The sequence below is a fragment of the Neltuma alba genome, unplaced genomic scaffold, assembly GCF_004799145.2.
Source record: "Neltuma alba isolate B1F8T4 unplaced genomic scaffold, ASM479914v2 tig00012167_pilon, whole genome shotgun sequence".
Classification (NCBI taxonomy): Eukaryota; Viridiplantae; Streptophyta; class Magnoliopsida; order Fabales; family Fabaceae; genus Neltuma; species Neltuma alba.
Window position 1 is genome coordinate 404,918 of NW_021636714.1, and position 19,289 is coordinate 424,206.

The 19,289-nt window shown below is 38.3% G+C and overlaps 5 protein-coding genes across 6 annotated transcripts; 3 read left to right on the forward strand and 2 right to left on the reverse strand.

Annotated features, from left to right (window-relative positions):
- Positions 1 to 264: 264 nt before the first annotated feature.
- Positions 265 to 775, reverse strand: LOC114724122 (uncharacterized). The gene has a single exon (XM_028910418.1). It carries the CDS (start codon positions 617 to 619, stop codon positions 410 to 412), a length of 210 nt encoding a protein of 69 aa, XP_028766251.1. The 5' UTR covers positions 620 to 775; the 3' UTR covers positions 265 to 409.
- A 2,061-nt stretch (positions 776 to 2,836) lies between these two features.
- Positions 2,837 to 7,577, forward strand: LOC114724055 (CBS domain-containing protein CBSCBSPB1-like). Its single transcript, XM_028910323.1, has 14 exons — positions 2,837 to 2,970; positions 3,988 to 4,156; positions 4,236 to 4,368; positions 4,461 to 4,631; positions 4,748 to 4,826; positions 4,944 to 5,057; positions 5,230 to 5,296; positions 5,509 to 5,614; positions 5,708 to 5,766; positions 6,227 to 6,342; positions 6,432 to 6,559; positions 6,853 to 6,935; positions 7,025 to 7,114; positions 7,296 to 7,577. Exons 1-14 carry the CDS (start codon positions 2,837 to 2,839, stop codon positions 7,575 to 7,577), a joined length of 1,731 nt encoding a protein of 576 aa, XP_028766156.1.
- A 2,256-nt stretch (positions 7,578 to 9,833) lies between these two features.
- On the forward strand, positions 9,834 to 12,485 carry LOC114724132 (non-specific phospholipase C6). The gene is made up of 3 exons (XM_028910436.1): positions 9,834 to 11,197; positions 11,590 to 11,766; positions 11,870 to 12,485. Exons 1-3 carry the CDS (start codon positions 10,102 to 10,104, stop codon positions 12,166 to 12,168), a joined length of 1,572 nt encoding a protein of 523 aa, XP_028766269.1. The 5' UTR covers positions 9,834 to 10,101; the 3' UTR covers positions 12,169 to 12,485.
- A 1,138-nt stretch (positions 12,486 to 13,623) lies between these two features.
- On the reverse strand, positions 13,624 to 15,441 carry LOC114724098 (mediator of RNA polymerase II transcription subunit 30). 2 transcript variants are annotated; one of them, XM_028910388.1, is made up of 3 exons: positions 14,893 to 15,441; positions 14,303 to 14,392; positions 13,624 to 14,005 (listed from the first exon to the last, which is right to left on the reverse strand). In XM_028910388.1, exons 1-3 carry the CDS (start codon positions 15,274 to 15,276, stop codon positions 13,907 to 13,909), a joined length of 573 nt encoding a protein of 190 aa, XP_028766221.1. In that variant the 5' UTR covers positions 15,277 to 15,441; the 3' UTR covers positions 13,624 to 13,906. The 2 variants fall into 2 exon arrangements, with proteins under 2 accessions (XP_028766221.1, XP_028766222.1); XM_028910389.1 differs by lacking the exon at positions 14,303 to 14,392.
- Positions 15,442 to 17,582: 2,141 nt separating this feature from the next.
- On the forward strand, positions 17,583 to 19,072 carry LOC114724097 (thylakoid lumenal 17.9 kDa protein, chloroplastic). The gene is made up of 4 exons (XM_028910385.1): positions 17,583 to 17,942; positions 18,053 to 18,167; positions 18,281 to 18,350; positions 18,630 to 19,072. The coding sequence occupies exons 1-4, from the start codon at positions 17,671 to 17,673 to the stop codon at positions 18,848 to 18,850; spliced, it is 678 nt and encodes a 225-aa protein (XP_028766218.1). The 5' UTR covers positions 17,583 to 17,670; the 3' UTR covers positions 18,851 to 19,072.
- Positions 19,073 to 19,289: the final 217 nt, after the last annotated feature.

The following is a 19,289-nucleotide window of genomic DNA, read 5'->3' on the forward strand; positions in this document are numbered from 1 at the left end:
ACCAGAATATTTACATCAAAGTCCTAAAAGTCCTAGTGTTGCTTCCATTTTGATCAACACTGAAATCAGACCCGCCGTCTTGAAGCAAAGTACAATAACTCTGAACATTTTATTATTCGATTCATTTCTTCCTTCCACTATTCTTTCATCCCTTTTAAATTCTCGTTTTCTTTTTTTAGGGTTCAACGGGAGATTCGAAGATTTTGGGGAAATAAAATTGAGAACAGAGGGGGAAAATAATAGTAAGAAAGACGAGCATCCAAATCAAGCATGCAAACCACACGAATAGACCATCCATTGAGATCAAGAAGACGTAATAACAGTAGCAGATTAGAGACATGCAATCTTAAATTCATGATCCTTAAGAAGTTTATACCCAAGAAGAACAAGCATAGATAGTACAGTCAAACTAGTCAGTGTAGATGTGAACCCCAATGGCGATGAGGAAGATGGTGATGAGGCCAAAGTAGATGATGGCGTGAACGAGGATAGAAGCGCCGCTAGTATGCATGTTGCCGAACTCAACAACCTTGCCTTTGGCCGGAATCTGAAACAGAAGACCTGGGCTCAGCAGCACAAACAGGAGCACCGCAATGATGACCGGACCCCAATCCGCCATATTCTTCGAGCTTTTTGAACACAGCGACAGAAAGGATCAGGGGATCTGGCAGAGAAAAGGCAGGCGATGAAGGATACAGAAGAGAGAGGGGCTCTGAGAAGGAAGGATCTGAGACGCAAAAGTGGGAGTGGGGTACAGTTGTTGAAAAGAGGACATGGACCGCCCAGTGCATCGATTATTAGGAAAGAGGAACCGGGAAGTTTCGCGTGACACGTCAGGCCAAGAGTGATAGCTGAGCGCGTCAATCGGGTCGCGTGGGACGTCAACGGCTCTCATACTCCACATCGGTCTTGGGAGAAATGATTCCAAACTTCGAAAACCTTTTTGGAGTTGATAACCTCATTTTTTCCTGATAAAATATTCCGGTGTACCGTACGTTCATTCCCCAGTTCCGAAGGTAGGTGCGGCCAATTTCCCCACCCCCCACACCTCAGCTTCGGAATCAAATCAATTAATTATGGGCCCAATTGAATATTCTGGGCTCTGGTTTGCAGTCCAGTGACAATGTGATCTTAGTAACATTCCCCCACGTCTATTGTCTTTTCAATACTTGATTTAATAATAATAAAAATAAGCCTATGTAGCAATCGCTCCTTATTTGAAAGAGGAACATATTTGCCAATTGCAATGTTCCGAGGTTTTGAATATTTTGATATTTTTTGTATAGTTAAGTCCCGATAATTGAGGAAAGAAAGAAAATTGCTAAATTTATTTATCATCAATAATCAATTTCACCATCCGAAGTTCCGAACTCGAACATTATTTGAATACATGGTTTCGCTCCAAAATGCAACCAAAGTATGGAAAGACATAACAGAGGATTAAACGGTGAACACAGTTAACAAGAAAAATAAAAGAAGGAAAAAAAAAAATTAAAACTAACATGGTCTCATCGAAGAGTTCCGTCACTTACATAATTATAAGAATGACCAACGAAAAGAGGGGGGAAAAAAAAGCATGGATAAAAAAACCTGAAAGCTGAAACAGGGGAAGGTGGGAAGAACATGAACGAGCAGGGAAGCAAGGCTAGCCAGCGTGAATATGGATACCGATGGCCAAAATGAGAATGGTGAAGACGACAAAGTAGATGAGAGTGTGAACGAGAATAGCCTTGCCATTAGTGCGAAAGCTGCCAAATTCCACGAAGCGTGCGTTTCCCGGCATCTGGAACAGCAATCCAGGCGAGAGCAGTATGAATAACAGTAAACCTATCACAACAGGACCCCAATCCAACATGGTTGCCTCTCTTCTCTTCTCTTCTCTCCACACTTTCTCAGCCCTCCCACTCACCCACTTCCAATACTTCAATTCTCAACAGTTACTTGTATTCTTATCTATGCTCATCATGCCTCCGCTTTCTATTTATCAATATTCTCACGCAAACCCCTTTTTACATTTTCCTTTCCATCAAAGAAATGGATCCTCTCCCCAAAAGAGTGCGCTCCAAGTTTAGCACATATTATTTCCCTTTTTTTTTTTTAGGCTCTCATTTTATTCAAGAACCAAATTAGTTTTAAGCCATTGCAAAAATGTCAGCAATTATTATGTCATTCGATGGAGATCAAATTTGCCAACGAAACAATGGCCCAAGTTAGAATTTTGAGAGGCCAGAGGCCACAAACTTCGTCCCTTATGCCGAATTCACCACTCGTCTCGTCGATACTGAATTTAGAGGTATTTTTGATCAAGGCTGCTGACGTGGAAGATTGCTATTGGCTCCACTGTCCTCGCTTTAAATTTCTCCTACCCCAATTTCCCAAAGTCCTCTTCCCGCGCGCGCTCCCTCTTTCGCTCCCTCTCATCTTTCCCGGTCGCCGGCTCGTCGCGTCGGTGTGCCTTTCGGGGCGACAAGAGTACCGATCGCTACTGTGCCATTGCCCGGACGAATTCGTGCACTTTTGAAGTCACCATATCTCTTCGGTGCATAAACCCGGCATCGTAGTTTTTATGTAATTTTCAAATTTGACGATAACTTGGAATTTTAGTGATAATAATTACGCCTCCGTTTGATCACGAACGCATTAAACCAAGATCGTAAAACCGGATTTATAAAAGAATACATTGTTTTCCCCCCTTCCCCTTGAGGAAATCATTTGGTGCCGCTGTTTTCTTGGTGCTACGTAGAAAGAAAAGCAATGAAGGAGAAAAGATGTTTCACCACATAATATTGCTTTTGTTGCAGCTGTTGGACCGGATTGAGTCAATAAATCGGAAAAGATGTCAACTTCAGGAAGCCCTCTTAGAAGAAATAACTCCTCACCGATCATTGGGCAGGCAAAGAAGAAAGCCCATGATAATGGATTTCCAGAGTCCCTTGCTCGAAAATCTATTTCGTCTTCACGCCCACCAAAGTACGTTCTTCAGTTGTTTTGTCTTGTTATTCTGAAGACCTATCAATTCTTTATTACTGCATATGGTTGCCTCTGCGTAGTCTATGCTTGTGGTTCTTCCAAGAGATGGTCCTCGTTACGTTGAATTAATCCTATTCTTACCTTTCCGAGCATTGTCTCTCTATTTGGCAAGAAATGTATCAGGATTGAAATCATTTTCCATTAAATTTGAAATTAACGTATACCTCGTCATCATCCTCTGTTCTTTTTCTTCCATGCAACAGGAAAACAATAAATAGCGACATTTACGAGAAAAATCATTATTTTAGCCATTCTTTGTTATCAGTTTTAACTTTGGACTCAGCTTGTACATGTGCCGTAATTGTGAAGATAGGTGTTTTCAGAATGTCAGCATTACACAAATGCCGCTATATGGAGCCTTGTCTAATCGATTGTTTAATGATGTTAACAGAGGTCCTTGATGTTATACTGCTTTTGGATTAGACTCTAGTCATAATTTTCTTGTCGTCATATTCTCTCACTCCATTGCCACACGATGATGTAATGTGTTTGTATCAGGAAATCTTATATCGCAGATATTGCAAACTAATATCTTATATTATTAAGACGCTTTGGTTTAGAGGTGCTTTAGATAAATACCCGGAGATTTCGTATGTAGAAGCCTTGTTGCTTCATTCCCCTGTCTGACCCATTAAAGAATTCGAGTGAATCATCGGTGATAGTGAGAAAAGATCATGCAATGCTATCTAATCTAATTTTAATACGAGATAAATGCTCGTGACAAATTAGTTTTATCTAAAAGCTTGAGCATGCAAAGATGTTTGAACCCTCTTCACCTCGGAAAGAGTCCAGGAGTTGGTAAAAAGAAAACATTTATTCGGAGCTTACTTTAAGCACATTAGGGACAGTTCCTGCTCATATAATCGAGAACACAATGGGAAAATGAGTTAGTGAATCTATAATTAATTTCAATCATGCAGTCATCTCATCCAATTGATTGTTTTGGACTTGGATTAGGGGATTAACTGGAGAGAGAACAGTAAAATCACTTAGGCTTTCAAAGGCCTTGACAGTACCTGAAACAACATCTATATATGAAGCTTGCCGTCTGATGGCTGCCCGTAAAGTTGTTGCGCTCTTACTAACAGATTCTAATGCTCTACTTTGTGGAATCCTCACGGACACGGTATGATTTCGCCTGCAAAACAAGAACAGTTTGGATCTATTTGTTTTAACACTCATGAATCTTTTTTTGGTTGTTAAAGGATATAGCAAAAAGAGTTATTGCTCGTGAGATTAATCTCGAAGACACGCCTGTTTCCAAGGTTATGACAAAGAATCCAACGTTTGTCCTCGCTGATACTCTTGCTGTGGAAGCCCTCCAAAAGATGGTGCAAGGTTGGTGTTTTACGGGGAGGCACATTTACCTTTAAATGTTACTTGCTATCCTGTTTCTTGATTTTTGAATACAAGGATGATACATTTCACAGGGAGATTCCGACATTTACCAGTGGTGAACAACGGGGAGGTTATCGCTTTACTTGACATAGCAAAATGTTTGTATGACGCTATTGCTCGATTGGAGAGGGCATCCGAGAAAGGAAAAGCAATCGCAGCAGCTGTTGAAGGTATCGAAAAACAATGGGGAACACCGGCTTCTGGTTGGTTTGCCTAGCTCTTGCATTTTTATTCTGGGCATACTTTGGTAGTAAGGTTCTGATTTCTTATTAAACTAAGCACTAATTGCATTGTTTCATGTTAATTGGTCATTGTGCAGGCTCCAATGCATTCATTGAGACGCTTAAGGAGAGAATATTCAGACCATCATTGTCTACAATCATCCCTGAGTTTCCAAAGTAGGTAATACCTTCTTTTATTTGGATTAAAGAGGGAAAGTTATGTTCAATAATATGTGGGCATGCTTGGATTACCAGCCTATCCTAGTTCTTCCAACCGATGGTAACATCTTTCAGGCTCGTAAGAGTTTCACCAACAGAGTCAGTTTTGAAAACAACAAAGAGGATGCTTGAACATGGTGCAAGCGCTGCAATTGTAACAGTTGACAACAAACCTCGTGGAATCCTCACGTAATTATTTTTCGAGTGAAATTAGCTTCTGTCCCCTCTTCTTTTAATTTTACACAAGTAGTTTCAATTTAACTTTTGGTTCCAGTTTATGAGACTCGAAATTTTAGGTTTTTGTTGCCACTATGCATTCTTTGATTAATTCTAATGGAATATAATCTACGTAAAATTCCAGCTCAAGGGATATCTTGATGCGGGTAATTGCACAACATCTGCCCCCCGAGTCAGCCCTTGTTGAGACGGTACTTTTTTCTTTTCATGTGTACAGTTTCATGAGATACTTTATTTCGTTAGCGTTTTCCATTCTTAGATGATGAAACACCTCGCAGTGTTTAGGACAATGTCTTGCGTGCTGCGTGATAGAGAAAACGTGGCCATTTTGGGTGCTCACCCTTTTCTCGTCTTCTTCTCTCTCTCTCTCTACTTTTTGACGTCTATACAACAAAATCTACAGGTCATGACCCCAAATCCAGAATGTGCAACAGTCGATACACCAATTGTTGATGCACTTCACACTATGCATGATGGAAAAGTTTTACATCTTCCGGTGCTTTATAGAGGTAATTCAACAATTTTTTTTTTGGGGGGGGGGGGCGACAGAAGGCTTTAAGCTTTGGGTTTCTGTCTTTTCTGATTACGCTGGTTAAAAACAGATGGCAGTATAGTTGCTGTGGTCGATGTGCTTCACATCACTCATTTTGCCATTGCAACGGTAAGTCAGATGTGTTAGACTCCACTATACACACTGATGACTTCTGAGTGCCTGTGAAATCCATTCCTACTCATCTGCAAAGACATAAAGGCTGGTGGAAAGAGTTTTGAAGTTGAACTACCTGTTTCTGATTCAAAACAGTAGAAAGAATGAGGAAAAGGAAGGGGAGAAAGAAAACTCGATAAATGAGGGGATGAGTACATCTATCTCTCTTTTTCTTAAATGCTTAATGCATAGGAGTAAACATGGGTTAAGAAATTAAATTGGGAGCTTATTAAGATGTATTTTGTCTGGCATTGAGAATCAACATGCTTACTGACTATGGCTTCTAACTAAAATACTCTGTTAACGATCAAGGTTGAACTAGCGGGCACTGTGATACTAAATCTAGTTTTCAGAGATGTAAATGTAATCTTTTGAAAAATTCATGTTGATTGTTTCGTTTTCTTACACTAATCAGGTGGGAAATACCACTAATTTAAACAACGAGGCAGCCAGCTCAATAATTCAAAACTTTTGGGAATCCACCATGGCCTTAACTTCGAATATTGACGATGATGATGATGAGTCACGAAGGTTTTATATCTGAATTGATGTTGCTGGGAGAAATGATCTCAATGTATTAGTGTAGTACTCATGCATTGTTTATGTCATATCAGCAGCAGTTCCTTGAAGATGACTTCTGAGGCTGGCGAAATTGGGAGATCTACTGGGCAAGCCTCGACCAGGATGCCAAATGCATTTTCCTTCAAGTTTCAAGATAAGAAAGGCCGAAAACATAGATTTACTTGCGGTATGGTACTTAACTTTGACAGCATGCAGATGACGACATTGACCTTCTATGTTCATTTACATATGAGAAGATTCATATTGAAGAATTAATCTGCATCTGTCATTATATTTTTATTCCATGTTGCTCTGCATCAGCAGGAGTAGGGCTGTGGTGATAAGTAAACATTTCTTTGTGTTTTGTTGAGTATGATCAAAGCGTGCTACTATACGACTGGATTCCATGTCTAGATTTTGTTTCGAATCAGTAAAAAGCTAGGAGTTGAATGATTTTGATGCTGTTGATTGCAAATTCAGATACTGTGAGCTTGGTAGAGATTATGACTTCAATCATCCAGAGAGCCAATGACATTGACCCACGTTACATGCCCCTAATTCTGGTATGCTTCCGCAAGTTGTTGTATTTTATCCAGCACGACTCAACGCTTCTGCCTCTTTAATGCGAGCTGGTCGAATTTGTTGTTTATAGTACGAGGATGAAGATCATGATCACATTGTAATGGCTTCAGACAATGATCTTGCTTCTGCCGTGGACCATGCAAGGATGGCTGGTCTTAAGGTACGGTTGATATTTGTGTTCGGAGGCACACTATGTAAAAGAAGTTTTATTTAGAGCAGGAAAAGATTAATGGGCTGTTTTGACTGTTTTCTTTTATTAAAATCTGAAATGGGATTGAGAGGAGTTCCAAAATGGAATACAAAAACCCATAACCTGATTTTGGAGTGATGGGATTTTGTAGGCCCTGATGTTGCATTTAGACTACTCAGAAGTACCAAGTGTTGGGAGAAAAAACAGCGCGGGAAGTCTGGATTATGCTCATTCTTCACATAGGTGGAACTCAACATATGGTGCCATAACCGCTGGAGCTGCAATTCTTGCTGTCTTGTGCGTGGTTACATACTTGACATTAGACGGCAGCGACAATTTTTTGACTCCAAACTCTAAACTGAGGTTCAGACAAAGCCTTGAAAAAGAAAACAAGAAGAATTCCAAGCAATACAAGGAATTTGAAATATTCTGACTTTTTTGTGACATGTTGGTATCCCATTCTTTTTTTATGACCGGCCAGTTGCCAATGTGTTATTTCTTGTACCTGTACTCATACACTAAAAGTTAATGTGTATTATTATACCATCAGGTCTAAAGTGCATTGGGTCGTTGATAACATGTCAAGGATAAATAATCTTTAATGTAAAGGACATATATTTTAAAATTTTGAATTTTTCCCCCCAATTTAAAAGGGTAGTTGTTAATTTTCCAATACCAATCCTAACAATTTACGACTATAAACATGTGTGAGGGGTTTGTAGTTTCCGCGGAAAAATACCCCCATCACCCTTGAGGCCTCATTGCAGAAGTGGGCACATGAGCACCATTTCATGTGCCAACTTCTTCTCCCCATCCCACGTGTTATTAAATAAAGCTTGTCTAATCTTGTAACAACCAATAATGCCTAACATTTTTTATTCTCCTTTCCCTCTCTATCTGTAACTTCTGTGATTGTTACTTGGTCCAAAAGAAACGGGGATCCGGATTTGACTTCATCACAGCACTGTACTCTCTTAACCAGGCGGAATAAGCTCTGAAGGTGGCTTCTTTCGTAATATTATCAATTAATATAAAAGCTAATTAAGTAATTTAAGTAGATTAAGAAAATTAGTAAGTTAGTTATTTGTAATAAATAAGTGTTATCTTTTCTAAAATACCTTTGCTAATCAAATGTCATTTGATTAAACATTTAACGTGTGTGATTACTATAAGGACTACTTTGAAAAAAATAAATAAATACGAGAGACAAAATGGATTAAGATCTTTATATTTAGGACCAAATCAAAAATCAAATTAGCTCCTGTACTATCTCCGGTTCTTAATATAAAACCTAATTAACTAATTTTGGGAGATCAAAGAAATTAATTAAGTTAGTTATTTGTAATAAATAGGCGTCATCTTTTCACCAAAAAAAAATAAATAGGCGTCATCTTTTCTAAAATACCTTTATTGATAATGTGTATTAACTAAAACTACTATCTGATAGAACATTTAACATGTACAACTATTATAATAATTATTTTAAAAAAATAAATATAAAAAATAAAATAAATTATAATTTTATATTTAAAACTAAATTAAAAGTTAAACTAAGCCGGAGGAAGTATAAGATGTTTTATTTAAGAAGGGGTGGAACCGGCACCACGGCACCAACCAGGGCTTCACCTACCAGAACGAAGCCCCCTTATGAGGCTGAGAAGTTAGCCCGGCACCTCAACAAATCGCTCTGCGCTCCCGTGTTCCCTTTTTAAAATAAATGAAGTTAGGCTTATAATCCCAACCCTCCATCATTTCTTATTGTATTATTTGACCAGGACCCGGAAGAGCACCGACAGTTTAGTGTACTGTTGTTTGGTACTTCGGGGGTTGAATTTGATAAGGACCAAACTTGTCAACCAGTTCTCCTCCGTCGACTTTACAGTCAGTTTCCATCTCCAACATATTCTTGGATGCATTTATTTGACAAAAACTAAAGTATAAATATGAATAAATGAATCTAAAATATATATATATATACTCATTGTTATATGCCATACGTTACGTTCATTCATAGTTAATTTGAAGCAAATCATTTATATATTGAGCAAGTGTTTCGCGTGCTGCATTGTCTATTAGCGGCCAATCTGACTGAAGTTGGCTTCCAATCATCGGCCGTGCTCTAAACGCGCTAATTAATAACAGTATCTATTACTTTCCAGAAACGCCTCAGTATCAAACTTGTATTATTAAGTCACAAGCATATTAAAACAGGGTCTTCATCTTATTTTCAAGGGTCTAAGGTTCCCCCAAAAAGTCCCGGTCTCTTCACCGTATCGAAGTTGCTTTCATTCTCCATTAATATGATAATTAAGAAAACACGGCCAACTGAAACGGCAGGAATCATCAAATTTATCAAGAAGCCAAGAGCCAACTCTTAGCTTTAAGATTCACGTACTTCAAATCGATTCCTTCCAAATGCACTCAGAATCCCCCCTCAAATTCTGCTCTTTTTGTCTCGTGAAGCCAACTCACACCACGCCTATAAATATTTTTATTATTAAAATAAAAAATTCCCCTACCAATATTTTTAAAATCGGGTTCTTCGGTGCTCCTTTTTTGTCTTTAGAAAAGAGATTCTCTGTGAAAGATAAAAAGCCGACATTGTCTGCCTCACATGATTGTATTTGATCCCCCTACGCGGCTTGACTTTAGCTACGCAAGAGCTTTGAGGGGAAAAAAAGGTAATTGAAAAAAAAAAGAACACTTGATCAATTACTTCACTTCTTTCCGTAGGCGCCACCAAGCATTAAGGCTAAGCTGAACCGCACTAATCCCATTTCCCACGAAACCAGATGCTTATAATCTAGTCTCTACATTCGAGCTCATTAATTTAGTAGAGAAGCATCTCGGGGTGACTGGATTCAAAAGCTCCTATTTGTCCAGTGAACTGCTTCCCGAATTGAACATTGCAGAGAGACAATTCCATTTTCCCAATATATATATTTTTCTGAGCGAGCATGAGTGGAGGAAGAGCCAAACCCAGATCACTACATTTCCTTCCCTCGATTTTCTTCTGTTTTCTCATTTTGTCGTGTGTTTTGAAACCATACCGTGTTTCAGCTTCACAACCCATCAAAACTATCGTAGTTCTGGTTATGGAAAACCGGTCCTTCGATCACATGCTGGGATGGATGAAGAAAGCTATCAACCCATTAATAGACGGAGTCACCGGACGAGAATGCAACCCGGTTTCTACCAAAAACCCGACCGATGACTCCATTTGTTTCACGGATGATGCAGAGTTTGTGGATCCGGATCCTGGCCACTCGTTTGAAGAAGTGGAACAGCAAGTGTTTGGCTCTGGTTCCATTCCTTCCATGTCTGGATTTGTTGAACAAGCATCCTCAGTGTCTCCCAATCTCTCGGAGATAGTCATGAAAGGATTTCGACCCGAATCCGTGCCCGTTTATGCCGCTTTGGTTAAAGAGTTTGCGGTGTTTGATAGGTGGTTTTCTTCGATTCCAGGTCCAACCCAACCAAATAGGCTCTTCGTGTACTCTGCTACTTCTCACGGTTCAACAAGCCATATCAAGAAGCAATTGGCTAAAGGGTATCCTCAGAAGACCATCTTTGACTCTTTGCACGAGAATAAATTGGACTTCGGAATCTACTACCAGAACATTCCAACAGCCTTGTTCTACAGAAATTTAAGGAAGTTGAAATATATATTCAAGTTCCATCAGTATGATTTGAAGTTCAAGAAAGATGCCAAGCAAGGGAAGCTTCCATCATTGACTGTAATTGAGCCCAGGTACTTCGATTTGAAGGGCGTACCTGCAAATGATGACCATCCATCCCATGACGTGGCAAATGGACAGAAGCTGGTTAAGGAGGTGTACGAGACACTAAGAGCAAGCCCTCAGTGGAACCAGACTCTTCTGGTGATTACATATGATGAGCATGGTGGATTTTATGATCATGTCAAGACTCCTTTTGTTAATATCCCTAGTCCAGATGGGAACACAGGACCTGCTCCTTATTTCTTCAAGTTTGATAGATTAGGTGTTCGTGTACCAACTATAATGGTTTCTCCTTGGATCAAGAAGGGGACTGGTAAGTTTCGTCCTTACTCTCATTATCTCTTTGTCATCTTCTACACTGACAGTTAGTCTGTGTTTAATCTGCTCTTAGGAAGACAAACTGATCATTTTACTCTACTCGACTAAGTTTACTTACTTTCACAGGATCATTTTTCTCTGTGTTAGCTGATAATCGATACCTTTACTTTGTGATATAGCTCTGACATGAATTTTGCATCTAAGTGAATAGTTGTCAAGCATGCGTGCTTATCCTTTCTCCTGGGTTTTGACTTCTGAGTGGATTACATAGCAAGGGCTATTTTAAGTTATGTGTTTAAAACTCTTTTGCATCACTGAAGAATCTACGTTCTTTGTGTTCGCATTCTCGACCTTCTACCTCATTGTTTTAATTTGGTGATTTTACAGTGATAAGCAGCACCAAAGGACCTGCAGAAAACTCGGAATTTGAGCACTCTTCCATCCCAGCCACCATAAAGAAGATGTTCAACCTCTCATCTAACTTCTTGACTCACAGAGACGCTTGGGCTGGTACATTTGATCACGTTGTTGGGGAATTAACTTCGCCCCGAACAGATTGCCCAGGTATCTCTCAACTTCTTCAATTCCTTCATGATTGATGGATTCACCTAGTCGGGTTTCCAAATTTTAGTAGAGTGAATTAAGAGGGTTGACATGTGTGATGCAGTGACATTGCCAGAGGTGAAGGATCTAAGGAGCAGCGAAGCAAAAGAGGAAGGCAGGCTATCAGAGTTTCAGAGTGAGGTAGTCCAATTGGCTGCTGTTCTGAACGGCGACCATTTCTTGAGCAGTTTCCCAAACGAAATGAGCAACAAGATGAGCGTGAAGCAAGCTCATGACTATGCGAGAGGAGCCGTTTCAAGGTTCATCAGAGCCAGCAAAGAGGCTATCAACTTAGGTGCACACGAATCTGCCATTGTAGACATGAGATCATCCCTCACTACTAGATCCTCAATTCACAACTGAGAAATATGAAAAAGCAGCAACGAAGCACTACACAATTAAATTAACTGTGACGTGGTGTTCAGTGGTTGTCTTTGTATTGTATTTAGCTAGTCTAGAGATGGTTCAAGCAGTGCAATGCATGCGGCGCTAAAAATGGGAAGCAATTGTTTGTTGAGTAAATAGGTATATCCGTGAATGAGTTGGTAATTACGAACGGAGTCATAGATATTGAATATATAAGAAGTCAGGCATGTTATGTAATGAAACAACTTTGCCATTGTTTTCAAAGTTTGTTGAGATTTAATTTTTAAGATGAAAGTGAAGAGTATTTTGACCTCCGCATGAACTCAATTTCCCGAGTTTGTCTTGGCATCTCAGCAATGTGGCACCTGAAGTAATCATGCTTCATTTCCATTAACTGAATACTTCTCTAAGATTTGTTTCATAAACATGTTAGAGTAGCAAAATAATAACAAGAAACCTCATTAAGGGTCTGTTTAGCTCAATGAGAGAAAGGAGAGGGAGGGATTTTAATGAAAATGAGGGGAGGGGAGTGGAAGGATTTTAATATTATCTTATTTAGATTTATAAAAAGAAAGGGGAGGGGAAGGGTTTTAATATTATCTTGTTTGGTTCATGAGGGGAGGGGAGGAAAAAATATTTTGACATGAACAATTGTACCCTTATTTTATTTAAGGTATAGGCATAATGATCATCACATAGCAAAATATGAACATAATAATCACAACATGACAAAATATTACTTTCCCTCCAAATCCTCCCAATTTTGGAGGGAAGGTTGAGGAGGGGAGGGGAGGGAAAATTTTTAAAATTTTCCCTCCCCTTCTAAAATTTGTGTGTTGCCTAACAAAGAGAAATTATTAAAATCCTTCCTCTTCTCTTCCCTCCAAATCTCTCATACCAAACACACCCTAAGATTAGTTAAATGGATGAAATATTTTTGAAGCATACTTCTGAGACTTCTTTTACCGCTTCTAATAGGGCTAAAGGAATAAGATTTTATTGGATAAAAGCAATTTGAAAGTACTAAAATAAAAAGTACTAAAGCTTGCCTTGTATGGAAGAGTAGAGATTGTACATATACTTTGTTCAATGTTTAATGGGTGCAGAGTTTAAAATATTTCCTGTTAATATCATGAATTGCAAGTCATTTTTTAGACTCATTTAAATGCTAACAGAAGTTTGAGTGGCATATGCCTATTTACAGAAAAGGCACAACCCTCGGTCAGCCACCCTACGGCCTGGTAATTAATCTGAGCCTTGAAGCCGGAGACTGCAAACTGTTTTGGCGATTTCTGAGTTTCACATGTTACACACGGATTAAATACTAACCAATAACAATCCTGCAAGATTACACAATCGGATATTGCATACGTGAGCGTAACTTCAATTTACCGATTGTAAGGAGAATGTCGATATGATAATCAAGATCAGTCTTATCCCTGATACTTCCCATACTAGGCAAAAAGGCACGTGTCATTACTACTTCCCTGTTTAACAGCGATCAAATGATGGATTACATAATATGGTTAGTAAAGATACAATCCTACAAGGCGATGCCCCTAGGACGAATATTTACAAATCATTCCACACTCTCGCTTTTCAAACTACAGTTTCGAAGAGGTAAGCTTTAGCCTATTGAGAGAAGCATGGCTGCCATATACAGCATTTCAAATTAAGGCTTCTATTACCAGGAAGCACTATCCCGCAGATATAATCTAAGTTTTCATCTTTAACTTCAGATAGAATAAGGGCTTTGCCATGCGGATATATCACTGATAAGATCCCGCATTTGATCTATGAGAGACTTCAGGTGCATGTTCTTGTTGGCAAGCTCCTGTATTTACAAACAGAAGTTTATTGGAAGTTGAACACAATAACTCCGACTCAATTTCAAGAGCAGTTAAAAATCTTAGCCAAAACTAAACCATTTCAGAAATAGCATTTTCTTGATGCTAGCTATTGACGCAGCGAACATGATTATACAAAAATCCAAGTTATTTTCAAATTTCAACAAACTAAAACCTGGGTCCCAAGGCTAAAACGACAATCCCACCGTTTAGGCTTTTTATAATAACAAGAACACAGAGATCGAGTTTTAAGCTATTAATTAAAACCTAATCACAAAACCTACCTTTCTTAACCGCGAGGCTCGTTCTTCCAACTTCTCTATGTTAGTTTCATCCGCCGGGCTAGCAGCTGAAGCACTGTCAAATGTTTTTGCCTGTTGTAATTGTAAGAGCCAATTCAGTTTCACTAGGAAAAACAGAAGGCCTCACTACCACTGAAGCAGTTCAAAAGCTCACCCTCGCATCGAGTGTACAAATTTAGAGGCAGCACAGTAAAACAGAGAGAACCAAAAATAAACTATGGCTGCCAATAAGAGAAACATCGTAGTGTCCATAATTTTCATTGATCATATCATCTCAAGCGTCCTCAAAGCCTGTTTTTGTGTGTGCGCGGGTAGGCTGTAGACGGCAGAAAATAAATTTACGGAATGTCTTAAACGTAGATTCAGTTTAACACAGTGAATAGTTTCAAATCCGTGCACATACAAATTCCACCAGCCCACTTATAATAATTTTTCAACTAAGAGACACAAATGCTAAGAATTAACAAGAAACGTTAAACACACTGAAAATTATTAGCAATTAAGCTTTCCAGAGAAGAATAAGAGAATAGCGCAGAAGTTTTTAGTAAAGATCAAACAGATGGAGACATTACCTTCTGAGAGTTGGGAATTGCGGTGAGAATGGATCGAAGCGCAGCGACAGAATTCTTATAGCGAAACCGAGCTTCTTCGAGAGCTCCTCCAGTACCGGCACCAACACTACTCTCCGCGTGTTGGATGGAGTTATCAGAAGTGGCATCACTACTAATGGCGCCATTTGAAGAGTGGGAGGAAGGACCGTTAGGAACCAAATTAGCGGACGCAGCAGACATGGGAGAGGTGGACCACAAGGAAGGGTTGCAGAGCTCGTCATTCATGGAAGAAAGGATCTGGAAAGCGTACTCTATGGTTTCTTCCAGATACTTCTGGCCCTCCATTGCCAGCTCTTGCGTCGTTTTGGGGTTGGACATCATACCATTTACGGACTGTTCTTCCATATCCTCCCAGCTAGCAACCGCTAATTGAGTAGGATTGTTGGAATTCAGATCAAATTTCTGTCTGATCCTCGAGAAAAACACGAGACAGGTGCGATTATTGTAGACAGGGACTTAATCTGGAGATTGGAGAGGGAAAAATACTGAAACCCTAGTAGTCATAAATAAATAAGGGTGTGTTTGGATGAAACCAAACTGTGGTTTGAAAAGTGATTCTGGGAAAATAGATTCTGTGAAAAATAGATTTTGTAAAAAAGTGATTCTGAGAAGTGAGAGTGTTTGGATAGTTGTTATCAGAAACACTTTTTATATATACAAATTACTAAAAAAAAGACATAAGTTAATATGATAATTACAGAAAAAAATATATTTTATGATATATTTTAATTTGAAGGAATAAAATTGTTAATAGTATGTTTTTTACCAACATAATTAATAATACATAAGATAATATAATTAATAAATAATTAATGTGTATATATATTTATAAAATATAAGATTAAATATATTTATAAAAAAATATGTTTATAAAAAAAATAACAAGATACATATCATATAGACCCTCACACTCCCTTTTTTCTCCAAAAGCAAAAAAAATTTTGCTTTTTCCAAAACCACGGTTTCAGAATCACTTTGCAGTCCGTAAAACCATGGTTTGGTTTCCCAAACCATGGTTTTGTTTTTGGAGGGGCTGTTTGGGTAGATTATTCCCCAAACCATGGTTTGGGGTGTCACCCAAACACACCCTAAATCTCAGTAATTGGACTCGACTAGTCGCGAGCCCTCTGATAAATCCGTTGACTTGCTCACTTGATCGTCTGGTCTGAGTTTTTAATCATTGATTTTTTTTTTTCTTGACCTTGTTTTAATCATTGATTAAAGGTTTAAAGTGCGCCAGCATCCCGAACTATTTACTCAGGTGCGTCCAGTGGCCTAAAGTAATTTTGGGTGCATCCAGTGTCCTAAACTAATTAAAATGATGCATCCATATCCCAGGCTAACAGAAATATTATATTTAACCGTTAATTTCTGACTCGTTTAAAGTTGACCCCATATATTCTAAATGGTAGACATATGGACATTTGATGTGTATTATTCTTACTCAAAATTGAATTTATTTCCTTCCTCTTCTTCTAAATAAATTGACTTTTGAGTAAGAATAATACACATCGGGTGCTCATGTGTTTACCATGTAGAATATATGGGGTCAACTTTAAGTTGAGTCAAGAAAGTAACGGTTAAACATAACATTTATGTTAGCCTAGGATATGGACGCACCATTTTAATTAGTTTAAGACACTGGATGCATCCAAAATTACTTTAGGCCACTGGACGCACCTGGATAAATAGTTCGGGATGCTGGGCGCACCTTAACCCTTTATTAAACTTCGGCGAAGAGTTTACTGAAGAAAATTTATTACTGATCGACTCCTAAATATGAATCTACTTTGATACTACTATCTCTGCTCTTTAATATAAGATATTGTTTGACTTTTATTTTGGTTCTAAATATAAAACTCCAATCCACTTTGTCTCTTATATTTATGTATTTTTTCTAAAGTAGTCCTTCCAGCAATAGTAGTTCTACCCAATATACTTGATTAGTAAGGATATTTTAGAAACGACAACACATATTTATTATATATAACTAACTTAACTTCTTTCCTTAATCTTCTTAAATTAGTCAACTAGCTCTTATAATTAAAACTAGATGTAGTATTACATTGGTTTTATATTTAAAATAGGAGGAGATGCATTTTTTTATTGGCAACAAAATTTATTATTCATAGGCAGGACAATCACATTGCCAATTTTCTTGCCAAACTCTCTTGAGGGATAGAGTAATTTTTGTATCTTTGATCAACCTCCATCTCTGAATCTATAGGAGAAAAATGACGAAGAAGGATAGTTGCAACTGTTTACTTGTTCTAGGTAATGTTATCCAGTTTTGATTCAAAAAAAATTATTATTATTATTTATTATTATATTACTGTAATATGTTTCATACAATATTAAATTTAGAAAAACATTGCCAAAAATTTTGGAAAAAATATAATAAGATATTCGCCGGACGCAATAAACATAAAAATAGAAGTAAAGTCATATGATATAATTATTCTTTTACCAGCATACAATATATTTACTCCAGTATAATGTACTACCTCCTGTGATAATTATAAGGTGTTATTTATAATTTATAAATAAGATTTTATCATTAAGACTGAAAATAATAATAATTATTCTATTATAATTTCAGAAAACATATTATCGCCTATAAATTTGAGGAAGTAACTATTTTGCCCCTTGGTCGGGAAAACAAACGGTAATGTCTGTAAGGCGGAACAAGTGAGAATGGCAATAGCAACCAAGTGAAATGGATAAGGAAGCCCAAAAAAGATGAGCTTCATTGCTCGTATTCTTCTCCCGACCATCGCTTCTTCCCCACCAAACTCGATTCTGCAACTACCTACTCCGGTTCTGAAATCCCACAATCGAAACCCTACACCCGTCATCCTGCCTAATCTCCTCTCTTTAGTTCTCGCCGTATCCTTCACCTCTCCATTACCTGCTTCCGCTATCCCTTCCCTCAATTCTCAGTCCTCGCCTCCCATCTCCCTCACCACTCCTTTTTCTCAATCTAAGAACTTGCAGCTTGGGCTAGAAAATGGGTATGTCAATTTTGAACAAGATGTTCTGTTTCTTTACTTGTTTTATCATTTAAAGGAATGCCTTCTGTTGGTCTGTGTTCAGTATTTTCTTAGTGTTCTTTTGTTGGCAGAAAAATTTTGCCTTGCCCTTCGGTCAATCCAGGTTGTATATCCACGAACCCCAGGTCATCTTCGTTTGCATTCCCTTGGACGATTCCTGAAAATTCATCAGACGATGCAATGCAGGTAACTTCAAAACTATTCTATATTTCCACTACCTCAATCTATAATTGTTCCCATTTGGATTATATCAGTCAATATTCCTGATTGGTAACGTTTGTTGCCATTTCCTTACCTAGAAATTGAGCGAAGCAATCCAAAAGACCCAGAAAAATGTGAAATTTCAGCCCGTGGAAGACACTCCTTACGGTAATAGTAACCCCTAGTTTTCGGAATCTGATAAATAATTAATGCTTCACGTCCCGGATTCTGGAACAACAGCAAATAAATGTGGCATGAAACAAAAAGAACAAGCAAAAGAAACCCTGTTTTCCAACAAAATGCAATACTGGAATGAGGAAGAAACTAGTATAGAGTTCAGGGTTAAAAAGTCAATAGTTTTGCATATAAAAAGGAGGGGTTTCAGTATAATAATATGGCCAGTTAGTTTAAAACGGTGGCTTCACTGATTATGAAGCGAATGTGCAGGGAGATATTTACAAGCTGAGGTTGATGGGGGATTTGGCAAAGACGTGCTTGAGTTCCTAGTGAAAGGAGATGTGGTTACTTACAGGTGTATGGCTACAAAAGTAACCTACGTGTATCCTTTCACTACAGCTTTAGGAGATTCCAAGGGTCAGGAAGCTAGACTCAAGCAAATTAGGGATCAGTTAGGCTGGTTTGCTCCGGATTTTGATTCCATGGAATAAGCTTGCTTCTTCTTTTGCTGTATTAGCTCTCTGATAATGACATTCGCACGTTGCCGAGTGACTCTGTGCCTATATTCTGTATTGGGATGGGTCGTGTGGCTTTATTCCATATGCCGGAGGCATTATTCTGCCTTTCCTTTTTCTTGTTCATTTTCGTTATTGTTTTCACCAGTCTTCCTGCGCCGTGTTCAAGTTAATGAAAATTAAAGCGTCCTACAGAAATATCGAAACTCAGTTCAATAAGCTAAAGCACAAAGCCAGAAATAGCATCACCGCAAGATCCATTGGGTTCTAAACCGCCATTACAGCAAATGGTTAGTTTTGTGGTGGATGACGAAATTTTTTTACTGCCAGGTGTTGCTGATTTGTAACTTTTTGTTATTGATTTGATGAAGTATTCAGTTTCGATTTTAAAAAACTTACGGAACACGTAACCGGA